General features: G+C 46.6%; 1 protein-coding gene across 3 annotated transcripts; it reads right to left on the bottom strand.

The window, feature by feature from the left end:
• Window positions 1–8: 8 nt before the first annotated feature.
• On the bottom strand, window positions 9–2,012 carry LOC120880474 (phosphoinositide 3-kinase regulatory subunit 4-like). 3 transcript variants are annotated; one of them, XM_040263832.1, is made up of 2 exons: window positions 1,553–2,012; window positions 9–604 (listed from the first exon to the last, which is right to left on the bottom strand). In XM_040263832.1, the coding sequence occupies exon 2, from the start codon at window positions 551–553 to the stop codon at window positions 107–109; it is 447 nt and encodes a 148-aa protein (XP_040119766.1). In that variant the 5' UTR covers window positions 554–604; window positions 1,553–2,012; the 3' UTR covers window positions 9–106. The 3 variants fall into 3 exon arrangements, with proteins under 3 accessions (XP_040119766.1, XP_040119775.1, XP_040119782.1); XM_040263841.1 differs by having other exon boundaries at window positions 15–604; window positions 1,547–1,995; XM_040263848.1 differs by lacking the exon at window positions 1,553–2,012 and adding an exon at window positions 1,391–1,540 and having other exon boundaries at window positions 15–604.
• Window positions 2,013–16,946: the final 14,934 nt, after the last annotated feature.

Raw genomic sequence — 16,946 nt, 5'->3', positions numbered from 1 at the left:
AAAAAAAAAAAAAAATAGTTGAAATCTGCCAGGTTGTCCTCTGGAAGGTAAGTGGGCTTGAAACTGGCAAAATCCACTAGAAGAACCCAGTTCCAACTGGTGACCATCACGTTCTCCGTCTTGATGTCCCCATGACGGACGCCGGACTTGTGCGCTTGGTCCACAGCTGTGAGGATCTGGAAAGCTTCTCAATGTTATTTAAGAACGGACGGATGCCGATGCGGTCGTAGAGGTTGTCTCGCACGTACTGCCTGAAGAGCATGGCTGCCTTCTCAGATGCTTTTTCGGCAGCTTTCTGGAAAGGCAGACAGTTCTGGGCAGAATGAAGCCTGATTTTCAGTTCCTCCAGCTCTTGTTTATAGCTGGTGAGAGGCAACGTGGGATCCTGAATTGCAAAGACCTTCACAACCACCAGGCCTTCTCGGTGCTTGGCTCGAGCAACTTTCAAGAACCGAGTACTCCCCAGCCTCTTATCAAAGTCATGGATGTCTGAGAAATAACTCTCCACAGAAAGGATCTGGGAGAGAGCAATGCCAGCGAGCTGGTTTCCCATGATGGCAGCAGGCACGCCCGAGACAGCAGGTTAGGATACAACACGTACTTTCTGAAAAAAAGACAGAAAAAAAGGAAGCAATGAAACATCATTTTTTATGTGGCATCCTTCTACAAGGTAGATGTACCATATTTCTCTCCCACCCCACAGGACTGTACTTAACAATCTCTTGGCAGCCTCTAAATTTCAGACATATTTACCTTAAAAGATCTTATTATTTTGTCATCCTTTCCGGGACATTACAGGAAAATAGGCCCCATCAATATTAAGTGGAAATGTCCCAATGTGTATTTTCTGATACTGATATTTGAAAAATTTAACCAATCTTTACTACGTGTTCAGTATTGCGCTTGAGGCTGAAAGAGGCACCAAAGTGCTATGTGACACACTTATTTGTCCAAGAAGAATCTGTAGTCTTGAATACGAAACCCAAGCATATCTTAAATCTAACTAAGATCACCAAATACAAACAAGTTAGGCTTGGTTTCCCTGATGGCTCAGATGGTAAAGAATCTGCCTACAGTGCAGGAGACCTGTGTTTAGTCCCTGGGTCGGGAAGATGCCCTGGAGAAGGAAATGGCAACACATTCCAGTACTCTTATTTGGAAAATCCCATGAACAGAAGAGCCTGGTAGGCGACACAGTCCACGGGATCGCAGAGTCGCATACCACCGAGTGACTAAAAAAAAAACAAACTATCACCATATCGTGGACCCGTCCAGCCTTGACTCCAGCGTGCCTTCCCACTCAGCTAACTGAAGGCAGAAGAGCTGCTTGGTTTACAACAACACGGAAGAACCCCTGGCAGAGATGTTAAAGGAAAGTAAATCAAAATACCCTATTTGCCAAAACACAGCCCAAGGTTCTCCTAGTTCGGATCTTGCAGGAACTCAAAATACCCTCCTTGCCAAATCACAGCCCAAGGTTCTCATAGCTCAGATCTTGCTGGAAATCAAAGCACACCGGCACGCAGGGCTGTGCCCACACGCAAACCTTTACCCCGGGGCAGTGGGAAGTGTCACAAGCCGACGGCTCGCTGCCTCACGAGGAGCTCACGGCGGGTCCCTTCGGGGTCTGGGCGGCGAAGCGAGCCAACAACCGGGAGAAGCCCCCTCAGAGGGAGGACGGGGGAGCCGCGGAAGGCGTCCGGGCTCCCGGCGGCCCGCGCGGGACAGGCGGGGAGCTCTCGGGGCCGCGGCTGACGAGAGTCCAGCGCCCGGGGAGCTGGCCCGCCAGCGCCGTCGCCTCAGAGGCCACGCGTTCCCGGGCCTCGCCGTCCTTTCTCAGGCAGGCCTGAACCGTCAGGGTCCTCCGACTCCACCAGGGCCTCAGCACCAGCGGGAGACGGAGCCCGGAGGACTGGCCGGCTTCCGGGGCCGAGGAAACGCCGCTCCTCCCGCGGCGGCCGGCCCACGCCTTGCGGGCCGAGCTCCAGGCAGAAGCCGCCGCCTCCGGCCCCGCTTCCTGGGGTGGAGAGGAAGTAACTTCGGACCCAGGCTGGAGGAGGAGGAGCGCGGGGGGCGGGCCTGGTTGCTAGGAAACCAGGGAGGGGCGTGGCCTCGCGCCAGGAGCCTGAAGAAAGTAACCCGGCGGGCGTCCCTGGTGGCTCCGCTGCTAAAGAGGCCCGCTGCGGTGCGGGAATGGCAACCCACTCCAGTGTTCTTGCCTGGAGAATCCCAGGGACAGGGGGAGCCTGGTGGGCTGCCGTCTATGGGGTCGCACAGAGTCGGACACGACTGAAGCGTCTTAGCAGCAGCAGCAGCAGCAGCAGCGGTGCGGGAGACCTGGGTTCCGTCCCTGGGTTGGGAAGAGCCCCTGGAAAAGGGAACAGTTACCCACTCCAGGATTCTTGCCTGGAGAATCCCATGGACAGAGGATCCTGGTGGGCTGTGTGTAACCCCAGGATTCTGACCTGGAGAATTCCATGGACTCTATAGACCGTGGGGTCGCAAAGAGTTAGACACCACTGAGCCACTAAGCACACTTGTTATGCCACAGTTTGGGGATTTATTTATTAAAACACACTGTTATTTAGTTGACATAACTTCTTAGAGTATTACCCAAATGATAACTGAGAAGCAGTTGCCCTTGCTGTTGCATTATTTGTATTTTTACATTTATGTGTTTGGTAGGTTGGGCTTTCCTGGTGGCCCAGTGGTAAAGAATCCACCTGCCAGTGTGGGAGATGCGGGTTCCATCCCTGGGTCAGGGAGATTCCCCTGGAGAAGGAAACGGCAAGCCCACTCCAGTGTTCTTGCCTGGGAAATTCCCTAGGCAGAGGAGCCTGGTGGGCTGCAGTCTATGGCCTTGCAAAGGAGTCAGAGAGGACTAAGTGACTAAAATAGCAAACAGCAACAATAATTTGATAGGTTAGTCTTCACCTGTTGACTTCCAGACCTTATATGTATACATCCTGTTTTCCCTGTAATTATTTTTGTGGAAATGGTTATCATTACCATCCTGGTTATATTATTAGATAACAAACATTTGTATGCCTACTACCTGCTGGTCCTTGAAAATGGGGTTATATCTATGTATAAAACAGGGGCTCTGTTTTCCAGTATGGGATAATCTGCAATTAGGTAAGAGCAGTAATGCTACTTGTGCTTTGAGACCATCAAAGGGACAAATGGCTAATTGAACCCAATCGTGGTGTTGAGGGTCCTTAAAGTGTATTTTGATGAGATTTTGTTTACCCATGCTGTTCTTATAAGATTGTTCTCTCTCATTCTTGGTGGACAAGAGCCATACATAGCCTGAGTAAAATATCCTAGAGGAGCAAAAACAAGTGTCTTTTTGGCAAATGGGTGTTAATGGGGCTATTTCCTTTAGGTGTATGTTCTGGGCTTCCCTTCTGGCTCGCTCAGCTGGTAAAGAATCCGCCTGCAACGTGGGAGACCTGAGTTCCATCCCTGGGTTGGGAAGATCCCTTGGAGAAGGGAACTGCTACCCACTCCAGTATTCTGGCCTGGAGAACTCCATGGATTGTATAGTCCATGGAGTCACAGAGTTGGACACGACCGAGCGACTCTCACTCACTTATTCCCCATCTAGGTCTTATTCTCCATCTAGGTCTCTACACAATCCCTAAACTCTGAGGCTTTCTCACATCCCACACAGCCTGTTCAAACGGCCTTCACCCAAGTACACCAGAGCAGAGACCTTTCAGAGAATTCACAGGCTTATTTAGGAAACTTACAAGGAGGTCCAACCAGTCCATTCTGAAGGAGATCAGCCCTGGGTGTTCTTTGGAAGGACTGATGCCAAAGCTGAAACTCCAATACTTTGGCCACCTCATGCAAAGAGTTGACTCATTGGAAAATACCCTGATGCTGGGAGGGATTGGGGGCAGGAGGAGAAGGGGACGACAGAGGATGAGATGGCTGGATGGCATCACCAACTCAGTGGACATGAGTTTGAGTGAACTCCGGGAGTCTGATGGACAGGGAGGCCTGTGCTGCAGTTCACGGGGTTACAAACAGTGGCACAGCAATGAGCGACTGAACTGAAGTTGAATTTTTTAAGAGCTTTCTAGAGATATAATTTACAGACTATAAATTTCACCTAATTAAAATACGCACATCAGTGGGGTTTTTGTATATTTACAGAGTTGTGCAATCAGCCCTATAATCTAACTTTAGAACACCCCCAAGATGAAACTGTGTGACTCTAGCAGTCACTCCCCATTCTGCCCATTGCTCCGCCCCTTCCCAACTGTAAGCGACTGCTAATCTATTGATACTTTGTTTCCCGCCTATTCTGGACATTTCCTGTAAATGGTAGACAGCATATGGGGCTTTGTGACTGACTTCTTTTACTTCACAGGTTTATGAGGATTATACCTGTTGGAGTTGTATTTCATTTTCTTTTACTGCTCAATATTCTACTGTATGAATATGTCACATGACTTGATAAACATCCGGGTTGTTTCTACTTTTTTTGGTTCTTACAAATAATGCTTCTATGAAATTTGTGCATAAGGCTTTTTGAGGTCATATGTTTTCACTTCTCTTGAGTAAACACCTAGGAGTGTGGAGTCACATGGTAACTCTACGTTTAAAGAATTTCAGTTCCGTCACTCAGTCATATCCAACTCTTTGTGACCGCATGGACCACAGCACGCCAGGCCTCCCTGTCCATCACCAACTCCTGGAGTTTACTCAAATTCATGTTCATTGAGTCAGTGATGCCATCCAACCTTCTTATCCTCTGTAGTCCCCTTCTCCTCCTGCCCTCAATCTTTCCCAGCATCAGGGTCTTTTCAAATGAGTCAGCTCTTCACATCAGGTAGCCAAAATATTGACGTTTCAGCTTCAACATCAGTCCTTCCAATGAACACCAGGACTGATCTCCTTTAGGATGGACTGGTTGGATCTCCTTGCAGTCTAAGGGATTCTCAAAAGCCTTCTCCAACACCACAGTTCAAAAGCATCAATTCTGCGCTCAGCTTTCTTTATGGTCCAACTCTCACATGCATACATAACCACTGGAAAAACCATAGCCTTGACTAGACAGACCTTTGTTGGCAAGCTAATGTCTCTGCTTTTGAATATGCTGTCTAGGTGGGTCATAACTTTCCTTCCAAGGAGTAAGAGTCCTTTAATTTCATGGCTGCACTCACCATCTGCAGTGATTTTGGACCCCAAAGAATAAAGTTTGTCACTGTTTCCACTGTTTCCCCAACTATTTGCCATTAAGTGATGGGACCGGCTGCCATGATCTTCGTTTTCTGAATGTTGCCCTTTAAGCCAACTTTTTCACTTTCCTCTTTCACTTTCATCAAGAGGCCCTTTAGTTCTTCTTCACTTTCTGCCATAGGGTGGTGTCATCTGCATCTCTGAGGTTATTGATATTTCTCCTAGCAATCTTGATTCCAGCTTGTGCTTCATCCAGTCCGGTATGTCCATGATGTATTCTGCATATAAGTTAAATAAACAGGATGACAATATACAGCCTTGACACATTCCTTTCCCAATTTGGAACCAGTCCGTTGTTCCATGCCCAATTCTAACTGTTGTTTCTTGATCTGCATATAGATTTCTCAGGAGGCAGGTACAATGGTATCCCATCTCTTGTAAAATTTTCCACAGTTTGTTATGATCCACACAGTCAAAGGCTTTGGCATAGTTAATAAAGCAGAAGTAGATGTTTTTTCTGGAACCTCTTGCTTTTTCTATGATCCAATTGATGTTGGCAATTTGATCTCTGGTTCCTCTGACTGTTCCAAATCCAGCTTGAACATCTGGAATTCTCAGATCATGTACTGTGGAAACCTCACTTGGAGAAATTTGAGCATTATTTTACCAGCATGTGCAGATGACACCACCCTTATGGCAGAAAGTGAAGAGGAACTAAAAAGCCTCTTGATGAAAGTGAAAGTGGAGAGTGAAAAAGTTGGCTTAAAGCTTAACATTCAGAAAACGAAGATCATGGCATCCAGTCCCATCACTTTATGGGAAATAGATGGGGAAACAGTGGAAACAGTGTCAGACTTTATTTTGTTGGGCTCCAAAATCACTGCAGATGGTGACTGCAGCCATGAAATAAAAAGATGCTTACTCCTTGGAAGGAAAGTTATGACCAACCTAGATAGCATATTCAAAAGCAGAGACATTACTTTGCTGACTAAGGTCCGTCTAGTCAAGGCTATGGTTTTTCCTGTGGTCATGTATGGATGTGAGAGTTGGACTGTGAAGAAGGCTGAGCACCGGAGAATTGATGCTTTTGAACTGTGGTGTTGGAGAAGACTCTTGAGAGTCCCTTGGACTGCAAGGAGATCCAACCAGTCCATTCTAGAGGAGATCAGCCCTGGGATTTCTTTGGAAGGAATGATGCTAAAGTTGAAACTCGAGTACTTTGGCCACCTGATGTGAAGAGTTGACTCACTGGAAAAGACTCTGATGCTGGGAGGAATTGAGGGCAGGAGGAGAAAGGGACGACAGAGGATGAGATGGCTGGATGGCATCACTGACTCAATGGACGTGAGTCTGAGTGAACTCTGGGAGTTGGTGATGGACAGGGAGGCCTGGCATACTGCAATTGATGGGGTCGCAAAGAGTCGGACGTGACTGAGCGACTGAACTGAACTGAACTGAGATGAGTGCAATTGTGAAGTAGTTTGAGCATTCTCTGGCATTGCCTTTCTTTGAGATTGGAATGAAAACTGACCTTTTCCAGTCCTGTGGCCATTGCTGAATTTTCCAAATTTGCTGGCATATTGAGTGCACCACTTTCACAGCATCATCTCTTAAGACTTGAAATAGCTCAGCTGGAATTCCATCACCTCCACTAGCTTTGTTCATAGCGATGCTTCCTAAGGCCCACTCGACTTCACACTCTAGAATGTCTAGTTCTATGTGAGCAATCACACCACTATGACTATCTGGGTCATTAAGATCTTTTTTGTATAGTTCTTCTGGGTATTCTTACCACCTCTTCTTGTAATAACCTATAATGGAAATAAATATATATGTGTGTGCTACTGCTGCTAAGTCACTTCAGTCGTGTCTGACTCTGTGTGACCCCATAGACGGCAGCCCACCAGGCTCCCCTGTCCTTGGGATTCTCCAGGCAAGACACTGGAGTGGGTTGCCATTTCCTTCTCCAATGCATGAGAGTGAAAAGTGAAAGTGAAGTCACTCAGTCGTGTCCGACTCTTAGTGACCCCATGGACTGCAGCCCACCAGGCTCTTCTGTCCATGGGATTTTCCTGGCAAGAGTACTGGAGTGGGGTGCCATTGCCTTCTCCGATATATTTGTGTATATATATACATATATATGTCTGAATCACTTTATTGTACATGTGAAACTAACACAACATTGTATACTAGCTATAGTTCAATTTAAAAAAAAAGCAAAGTTAAAAAATTAGAACACATATGTTATTTAGCAGGTAATTCTAAGATTCGGAGAAAGCAATGGCACCCCACTCCAGTACTCTTGCCTGGAAAATCCCATAGATGGAGGAGGCTGGAAGGCTGCAGTCCACAGGGTCGTTGAGGGTCGGACACGACTGGGCGACTTGACTTTCGCTTTTCACTCTCATGCATTGGAGAAGGAAATGGCCACCCACTCCAGTGTGCTTGCCTGGAGAATCCCAGGGACGGGGGAGCCTGGTGGGCTGCCGTCTATGGGGTCGCACCGAGTCGGACACGACTGAAGCAACTTAGCAGCAGCAGCATTCTAAGATTATGTTTACATTTCAGACTCTGATTACCATGTATGCAAGTGCTTTAAACATCTCTCCAATAGAGAATTCATGGTATAAAAATATGATGAATCAGTCTCAACTTAGATTACTACTGTATTTTCTCCATATCTATTTTCCCCCATGACTACATTTTGTAAAACAACTTATGAAATATTTTTTAATGTTTTCTGTACTCACCTTTTGGTTTTCCTTTCTTTTTTTTTTTTTCTTCCTGTTCTTAAATAACAATGTGGCTACCTATGGAGTTGTTTTTGTTTTGTTTTGTTTTGTTTTTAAGGAAAGATAAAAAGACTAGCTCTCACCAAGTCTTTTTCTGAGTAAATTAAAAAATAAAGTGTGCTTGCCTCTGATGGAGTAAAAAGAAGAAACAGCCAGCAAACACTCCTCTATGCTCTGGCCAACAGCTACGTTTTGGCAGTGACAAAGAAAAAAAAAGTTTCTAGAAAGTTCAGTTCAGTTGCTCAGTCGTGTCCAGCTCTTTTCGACCCCTTGAACCGCAGCACACCAGGCCTCCCTGTCCATCACCAACTCCCAGAGTTTACCCTAAGTCATGTCTATTGAGTCAGTGATGCCATCCAACCATCTCATCCTCCGTCATTCCCTTCTCCTCCTTCCTTCAATCTTTCCCAACATCAGGGTCTTTTCAAATGAGTCAGCTCTTCACATCAGGTGGCCAAAATATTAGAGTTTCAGCCTCAACATCAGTCCTTCCAAAGAACACCCAGGACTGATCTCCTTTAGGATGGACTGGTTGAATCTCCTTGCAGTCCAAAGGACTCTCAAGAGTCCATACATGACCACTGGAAAAACCATAGCCTTGACTAGACGGCTAGCCTAGCCTTGACTTTGTTGGTAAAGTAATGTCTCTGCTTTTGAATATGCTGTCTAAGTGGGTCATAACTTTTGTTCCAAGGAGTAAGTGTCTTTTAATTTCATGCCTGCAATCACCATCTGCAGTGGCTATACTCTAGAAACTATACTTTCTAGCCCCGCCCCGGGGCCATTTGACTAGCACTGTGAGAAGTACAAGTGGAAACTATGTTTCGCTTCTAGGGTCAAGACAGTTAAGAGGAGAAGGATCTTCTGCTCTCTCTCTTTCCTTCAGCCTAGATGAACTTCAAGGCCTTGGGTAATGCCTGAGTCATAAAATGGTAGAAGCCTGTGTCCCTGAGTTACCACCTGGAGAAAGACCCCTGTTAAATAGCAACATGTGCCCAGGACATGTACATGAACAGAAGCAAATAGCCATGTATAAAGCTAGTGAAACACTGCCGTTTCCCTTCACACACACACACACATGTCCCTTCCTCATCTCTTCCTGTTCATACCTTGCCCAAGCTGCTTGTGCCTCCCCAGTGCACACTTCTAGGAGGTGTCCGCATGGACTCTGCGAGCCTTGCCTCATAAGGGAAAGGAGTAAAGAGAATCCCCAATGAAACCAACACCTTGCCGTTAATAGTGAATCTTTTTGGTACTTCCCTGGTGGTCCTGGGATTAGGAATCCACCTTCCAATACAGGGGAGGCAAGTCTGATCCCTGGTGTGGATCCCACTTGCTGTGGCAATAATAAACCCATGTGCCACAGCTATTCAGCCTTCACACTCTAGAGCCCAAGGGCCACAAGGAAGATCCCACAGGCCACAGCTAAGACCTGAAGCAACCAAATAAATAAATATGTTTTAAGAAATAGTAAGTCTTTTCTCTTTGTGTAGACAACTGCCAGCTAACAGATGTAAAAGGAATCAGTTCAGATCAGTCCCTCAGTCGTGTCTGACTCTTTGCAACCCCAAGGGCTGCAGCACTCTAGGCCACCCTGTCCATCACCAACTCCTGGAGCTTACTCAAACTCATGTCCATTGAGTCAGTGATGCCATCCAACCATCTCATCCTCTGTCATCCCGTTCTCCTCCCGCCTTCAATCGTTCCCAGCATCAGGGTCTTTTCCAATGAGTCAGCTCTTCACATCAGGTGACCAAAGTATTGGAGTTTCAGCTTCAACATCAGTCCTTCCAATGAATATTCAGGAGTGATCTCCTTTAGGATTGACTGGTTGGATCTCCTTGCAGTCCCAGGGACTCTCAAGAGTCTTCTCCAACACCACAGTTCAAAAACATCAGTTCTTCGGTGCTCAGCTTTCTTTATAGTCCAACTCTCACATCCATACATGACTACTGGAAAAACCATAGCTTTGACTAGATGGACCTTTGTTGGTAAAGTAATGTCTCTGCTTTTTAATTTGCTGTCTAGGTTGGTCATAACTGAATTTGTAACCTGAAGTATAATAACTGGTTCCCACAAGGAACATCAGTGTATTCTAAAACTATTTGTTGAAAGGCTCTGGGGCAGCAAGATAGACTTATGGTGCCCAGAGAATACGCGCAGGTTACTTTTTACATTAGAAAGAAAGCGGGGATGAATTTTTCACAGTGGGAAACTCTGGTAGTAAATCTTTTATCCATGTGTTCAAACTTGATATCACTAATAGCACACAGTATCAACCAGCAAAGCATTCTCACCAAGAATATTTAACCTGAATCTAATTCAGCCCTTAGGCCTCACTGTTCAATACAGTAGCCACTAGACACATTTGATACACTTGAAATGTGACTTGACTCGAAATGTGACTCCTCCATATTGAGATGCGCTCTAAGTGTGAAATACACACAGCATTTAAAAAGCCCGATACCAAAAAAGAAAATTTTAAGTCTCATGGATACCTTTTCAATATTTATTATATTTTGAAGTCATATTTTAGAAATAATGGATTAAATAAAAATCTTGTATATTGTATTCAGTTCAGTTCAGTTCAGTCGCTCAGTCGTGTCCGGCTGTTTGCGACCCCATGAATCGCAGCACGCCAGGCCTCCCTGTCCATCACCAACTCCCGGAGTTCACTCAGACTCACTTCCAGCGAGTCCGTGATGCCATCCAGCCATCTCATCCTCGGTCGTCCCCTTTTCCTCCTGCCCCCAATCCCTCCCACCTTCAGAGTCTTTTCCAATGAGTCAACTCTTCTGATGAAGTGGCCAAAGTACTGGAGTTTCAGCTTTAGCATCATTCCTTCCAAAGAAATCCCAGGGCTGATCTCCTTCAGAATGGACTGGTTGGATCTCCTCGCAGTCCAAGGGACTCTCCAGAGTCTTCTCCAACACCACAGTTCAAAAGCATCAATTCTTCGGCACTCATCTTTCTTCACAGTCCAACTCTCACATCCATACATGACCACAGGAAAAACCATAGCCTTGACTAGACGGACCTTAGTTGGCAAAGTAATGTCTCTGCTTTTGAATATACTCTCTAGGTTGCTCATAACTTTTCTTCCAAGGAGTAAGCGTCTTTTAATTTCATGGCTGCAGTCACTATCTGCAGTGATTTTGGAGCCCCCCAAAATAAAGTCTGACACTGTGTCCACTGTTTCCCCATCTATTTCCCATGAAGTGATGGGACCGGATGCCATGATCTTCGTTTTCTGAATGTTGAGCTTTAAGCCAACTTTTTTGCTCTCCTCTTTCACTTTCATCAAGAGGCTTTTTAGCTCCTCTTCACTTTCTGCCATAAGAGTGGTGTCATCTGCATACTTGAGGTTATTGATATTTCTCCCGGCAATCTTGATTCCAGCTTGTGCTTCTTCCAGCCCAGCGTTTCTCATGATGTACTCTGCATAGAAGTTAAATAAGCAGGGTGACAATATACAGCCTTGACGTACTACTTTTCCTATTTGGAACCAGTCTGTTGTTCCCTGTCCAGTTCTAACTGTTGCTTCCTGACTTGCATATAGGTTCCTAAAGAGGCAGGACAGGTGGTCTGGTAGTGCCATCTCTTTCAGAATTTTCCACAGTTTATTGCGATCCACACAGTCAAATTCTTTGTCATAGTCATTAAAGCAGAAATAGATGTTTTTCTGGAACTCTCTTGCTTTTTCCATGATCCAGTGGATGTTGGCAATTTGATCTCTGCTTCCTATGCCTTTTCTAAAACCAGCTTGAACATCAGGAAGTTCATGGTTCACGTATTGCTGAAGCCTGGCTTGGAGAATTTTGAGCATTACTTTACTAGCGTGTGAGATGAGTGCAGCTGTGCAGTAGTTTGAGCATTCTTTGGCATTGCCTTTCTTTGGGATTGGAATGAACACTGACCTTTTCCAGTCCTGTGGCCACTGCTGAGTTTTCCAAATTTGCTGGCATATTGAGTGTATCACTTTCACAGCATCATCTTTCAGCATTTCAAAGCAACTGGAATTCCATCACCTCCACTGGCTTTGTTTGTAGTGATGCTTTCTAAGGCCCACTTGACTTCACATTCCAGGGTGTCTGGCTCTAGGTGAGTGATCACACCATTGTGATTATCTGGGTCGTGAAGATCTTTTTTGTATAGTTCTTCTGTGTATTCTTGCCACCTCTTCTTAATATCTTCTGCTTCCATTAGGTCCATACCATTTCTGTCCTTTATCGAGCCCATCTTTGCATGAAATGTTCCCTTGGTATCTCTAATTTTCTTGAAGAGATCTTGAGTCTTTCCCATTCTGTTCTTTTCCTCTATTTCTTTACATTGATCGCTGAGGAAGACTTTCTTATCTCTCCTTGCTATTCTTTGGACCTTTGCATTCAGATGCTTATATCTTTCTTTTTCTCGTATGCTTTTCACTTCTCTTCTTTTCACAGCTGTTTGTAAGGCCTCCTCAGACAGCCATTTTGCTTTTTTGCATTTCTTTTCCATGGGGATGGTCTTGATCCCTGTGTCCTGTACAATTTCACGAACCTCCATCCATAGTTCATCAGGCACTCGTGTCTATCAGCTATAGTCCCTTAAATTTATTTCTCAGTTCCACTGTATAATCATAAGGGATTTGATTTAGGTCATACCTGAATGGTCTAGCGGTTTTCCCTACTTTCTTCAATTTAAGTCTGAATTTGGCAATAAGGAGTTCATGATCTGAGCCACAGTCAGCTCCTGGTATCGTTTTTGCTGACTGTATAGAGCTTCTCCATCTTTGGCTGCAAAGAATATAATCAATCTGATTTCATTGTTGACCATCTGGTGATGTCCATGTGTAGAGTCTTCTCTTGTGTTGTTGGAAGAGAGTATTTGCCATGACCAGTGCGTTCTCTTGGCAAAACTCTATTAGCCTTTGCCCTGCTTCATTCCGTATTCCAAGACCAAATTTGCCTGTTACCCCAGGTGTTTCTTGACTTCCTACTTTTGCCTTCCAGTCCCCTATAATGAAAAGGACATCTTTTTCGGGTGTTAGTTTAAAAGGTCTTGGAGTCTTCATAGAACCATTCCACTTCAGCTTCTTCAGCGTTGCTGGTTGGGGCATAGACTTGGATTACTGTGATATTGAATGGTTTGCCTTGGAAACGAACAGAGATCATTCTGTTGTTTTTGAGATCGCATCCAAGTACTGCATTTTGGACTCTTTTGTTGACCATGATGGCTACTCCATTCCTTCTGAGGGATTCCTGCCCACAGTAGTAGATATAATGGTCATCTGAGTTAAATTCACCCATTCCAGTCCATTTTAGTTCACTGATTCCTAGAATGTCAACGTTCACTCTTACCATCTCCTGTTTGACCACTTCCAATTTGCCTTGATTCATGGACCTGACATTCCAGGTTCCTATGCAATATTGCTCTTTATAGCATCGGACCATGCTTCTATCACCAGTCACATCCACAGCTGGGTATTGTTTTTGCTTTGGCTCCATCCCTTCATTCTTTCTGGAGTTATTTCTCCACTGATCTTCAGTAGCATATTGGGCACCTACCAACCTGGGGAGTTCCTCTTTTGGTATCCTATCATTTTGCCTTTTCATACTGTCCATGGGGTTCTTAAGGCAAGAATACTGAAGTGGCTTGCCATTCCCTTCTCCAGTGGACCACATTCTGTCAGACCTCTCCACCATGACCCGCCCCTCTTGGGTGGCCCCACATGGCATGGCTTAGTTTCATTGAGTTAGACAAGGCTGTGGTCTGTGTGATTAGATTGACTAGTTTTCTGTGATTATGGTTTGTGTGTCTGCCCTCTGATGCCTCTCGCAACACCTACCATCTTACTTGGGTTTCTTTTACCTTGGCGTGGGGTATCTCTTCACGGCTGCTCCAGCAAAGCACAGCCGCTGCTCCTTACCTTGGATGAGGGATATCTCCTTACCGCCGCTGTTCTGACCTTCAACGTTCCTGACCTTCAACCTTCAAATATAACACTAGTTTGTTTCCTCTTGCCACTTAAGAGAGAGATTAAAAAAAGGTCTGAGACTTGCAGCCTATTTCCTCCCTTTGGAGACCCCTGGCTTTCCTGCCTGTTGCCCTCTCACTGGAGTCTCAAGACTAGGGGGCTGAGTTGAGCCGGAGCCAGCCCCTTGCCCGAGGAACACTGTCAACCCACTCTGGGGACACGGACGGCTCACTCTGGCTGGAGACAAAGTCCAGGCAAGGCTGGTGGAAGGCTGCCCTCTCCCCCAGAGCCTGACGATTTTCCAACAGCTCTCCTGCCTTGCGCGGGGCTGGAAGGCAGGTTTCCTGGTGGGGCTGGGGAGGAGGGCTAGGATATGGATGGACTGATAGAGCGTCAGCCTGAGGCAGGGTGGTGGGGGAGCGGGTGGCGCTCATCCCTGCTCCATCGTCATCCCAGGCAAGTCACCAAGGGGACCGTCTCCAGACGCCCGGAACCAGAGAGGGGAGAAACTCTGTTTGGGGGCAACGTGTGCTGCAGGTTTGCTTCCCCCTAGAAGCAGTGGTAGGGAAGGAGGAAACAGACAGAACAGGCTCTTCTTGAAAGCAGGACTCCATCTTGGGCTGGACTGTGGACTTTGAGCTATTTGCCCAGTATCTGTGGAAACGATTACCAACAGGAAAACCAGACCCCCCACCCCCACCCCCGCCAGAAGGAAGAGCTCCAGGGCTTGTACCTAGACTCTCCATTGCCTAAAAGAATATCCTAACTGTGCAACCGAATAGACTCATACATTCTATTATGCTTATTGGGGTATGACCACAGGCCTATTGATAATTGTCCACTGTTAACTACCTAGGCTTAAGGCATATGAATCATGGGTTAAATTTGTATCTTTTTTTTCCTTTGTTCAAACTAGTTTCAGGGAATTTGGTGAGGCAGGTTTGTGCACACACACTTAGAGTATATAATGTTTTCACAAAAACAGGTCAGGGTCCTTGGCTAAGAGGAGACTCTACCTTGGGCCCACCGGTGTAATAAACTGGAATCCACTGTCTGCATCGTCCTTCTGAGGGAGTTTGTTTCCCGGAACGCGTCGCTACAACAGTGGAGCGTAGAAACTGTCTAGTTTTCTGTGTCTTTTCCCACTGTGTTCCTTGCAGACCGTTCAATGCCTTCCCCCGGGGTTTCATTTTCCCTTGCCCTCCCTGTTGTCTGAAACGGCCCAGAGTTTCTTAAGCTGTAGCCTGAGGTCATCTCTGAAAGAATAAGACCCTCTCTTCACACTTACAGTGGAGATACAACCTCACAGCACGGAGATGCTGGCCGGGGTGAGCCCCACCAGGGGCCCCTGAGGTCTGGTGTTTGGAGGGGTCGCCAGAGGCAAGCTTGGGTGCCAGAGGTCAGCTCCCCCGAGGGAGGGCTGGGAGCAGGTGAGGAGCGGGGAGCTACAGAGATGGCCGCTGGGCTAGCTAAGCTGGCCTGGTACACCCTGAGTTCACAGTCAACCTAGAGGAGCATCCCACGTCCGCACTATCAATCTCCCCAGCCAGAGGTACCTCTGTCTGGAAACGCCACCGGAGAGGTCTCCAGGTCTTACTCTGAGGTCTGCAAATCAGTTGTGCGTTGCATTCTCTACAAACTGAGGGTTACTGATGAGAGAAATGCCTGTGATCTCACGGTCTGGGCCACAGGGCAAGTGCAGGGCTTGGGATGCAGGTGGCTGGTGGGCAGTGGCTGGACCAAGGCAGAGAGAGGAATGCCTCACTTGTTCTGGAAACTTCTTCAATCTGTGACAACCCTTAACGACCCCCAGAGAAGAAACCATTGTCCTCCTCAGAATTATGTTCTGCGATCTTTGAATGAGCAATGCTTCCTTTTTTGGGTGGATCGTGGCTCAATGGACAGAATATTTACCTTACCATGTCCCCAGGAGGGGGATAAATTTGTTCCGAGTCATTCCTGGCAGACACATCCCTGTGCCTGCAAGAATATGTCCAAGGTGACCTTGAACCTCCAGCAACAGCTTTCATTGTTGACTTGTTTTCCCACTCAGGGTCTGTTTAAATTGCACTTATGTAGACTGGATTCCCTGGTTCAAAGCGACTCTTTCTCTAGCGTCTAGTGTGTGCATGCTCCGTCGTGTCAAACTTGTTATCCCATGGACTGTAGCCCGTCAGGCTCCTCTGTCCATGGAATTCTCCAGGCAAGAGTACTGGGGTGAATAGCCGTTTCCTTCTCCAGGGGAATCTTCCAGACCCAAGGGGGCAACCTGCGTTTCCTGCTTTGGCAGGCAGATTCTTTAGCACTCGCGCCACCTGGGAAGCCCCGAGATTCTTTTCATTATTTGTTTATTTGCCTGTGTCACATCTTGGTTGCAGTGTGCAGGATCTTTAATTGTGCCATGCGAACCCTTAGTTGGGACAAGTAGATTCTAGTTCCCTGACCCGGGATCGAACCCAGGCCCTCTGCATTGGGAGCTTGGAGTCTTAGCCACTGGACCACCAAGGAAGTCCCACTATGACTGTCTTTATGAATTGTGTCCAGAAGGGGAGAGACCATTTCAAACTATGTAGCATGAAAAGAGGGTGCTATCCACTGTGTTTTCCTAGCCCTTTATCGTGTGTCTTTTCTCTCGTGTTAAATTGTAAGTTTCTTAACAGCAGAGACCGTTCACAAATTCTATCTTTCCTATCAGAGTTTTACCAATGCGTGGTGTTGGAGAAGACTCTTGAGAGTCCCTTGGACTGCAAGGAGATCCAACTAGTCCATTCTGAAGGAGGTCAGCCCTGGGATATCTTTGGAAGGAATGATGCTAAAGCTGAAACTCCAGTACTTTGGCCACCTCATGTGAAGAGTTGACTCATTGGAAAAGACTCTGAAGGTGGGAGGGATTGGGGGCAGGAGGAGAAGGGGACGACCGAGGATGAGATGGCTGGATGGCATCACGGACTCGATGGACGTGAGTCTGAGTGGACTCTGGGAGTTGGTGATGGACAGGGAGGCCTGGC

This window comes from Oryx dammah, unplaced genomic scaffold (genome assembly GCF_014754425.2).
Source record: "Oryx dammah isolate SB20612 unplaced genomic scaffold, SCBI_Odam_1.1 HiC_scaffold_2, whole genome shotgun sequence".
Taxonomy (NCBI): domain Eukaryota; kingdom Metazoa; phylum Chordata; class Mammalia; order Artiodactyla; family Bovidae; genus Oryx; species Oryx dammah.
Note: the sequence above shows the minus strand (reverse complement) of the source record. Positions and strands in the feature narration are given on the sequence as shown.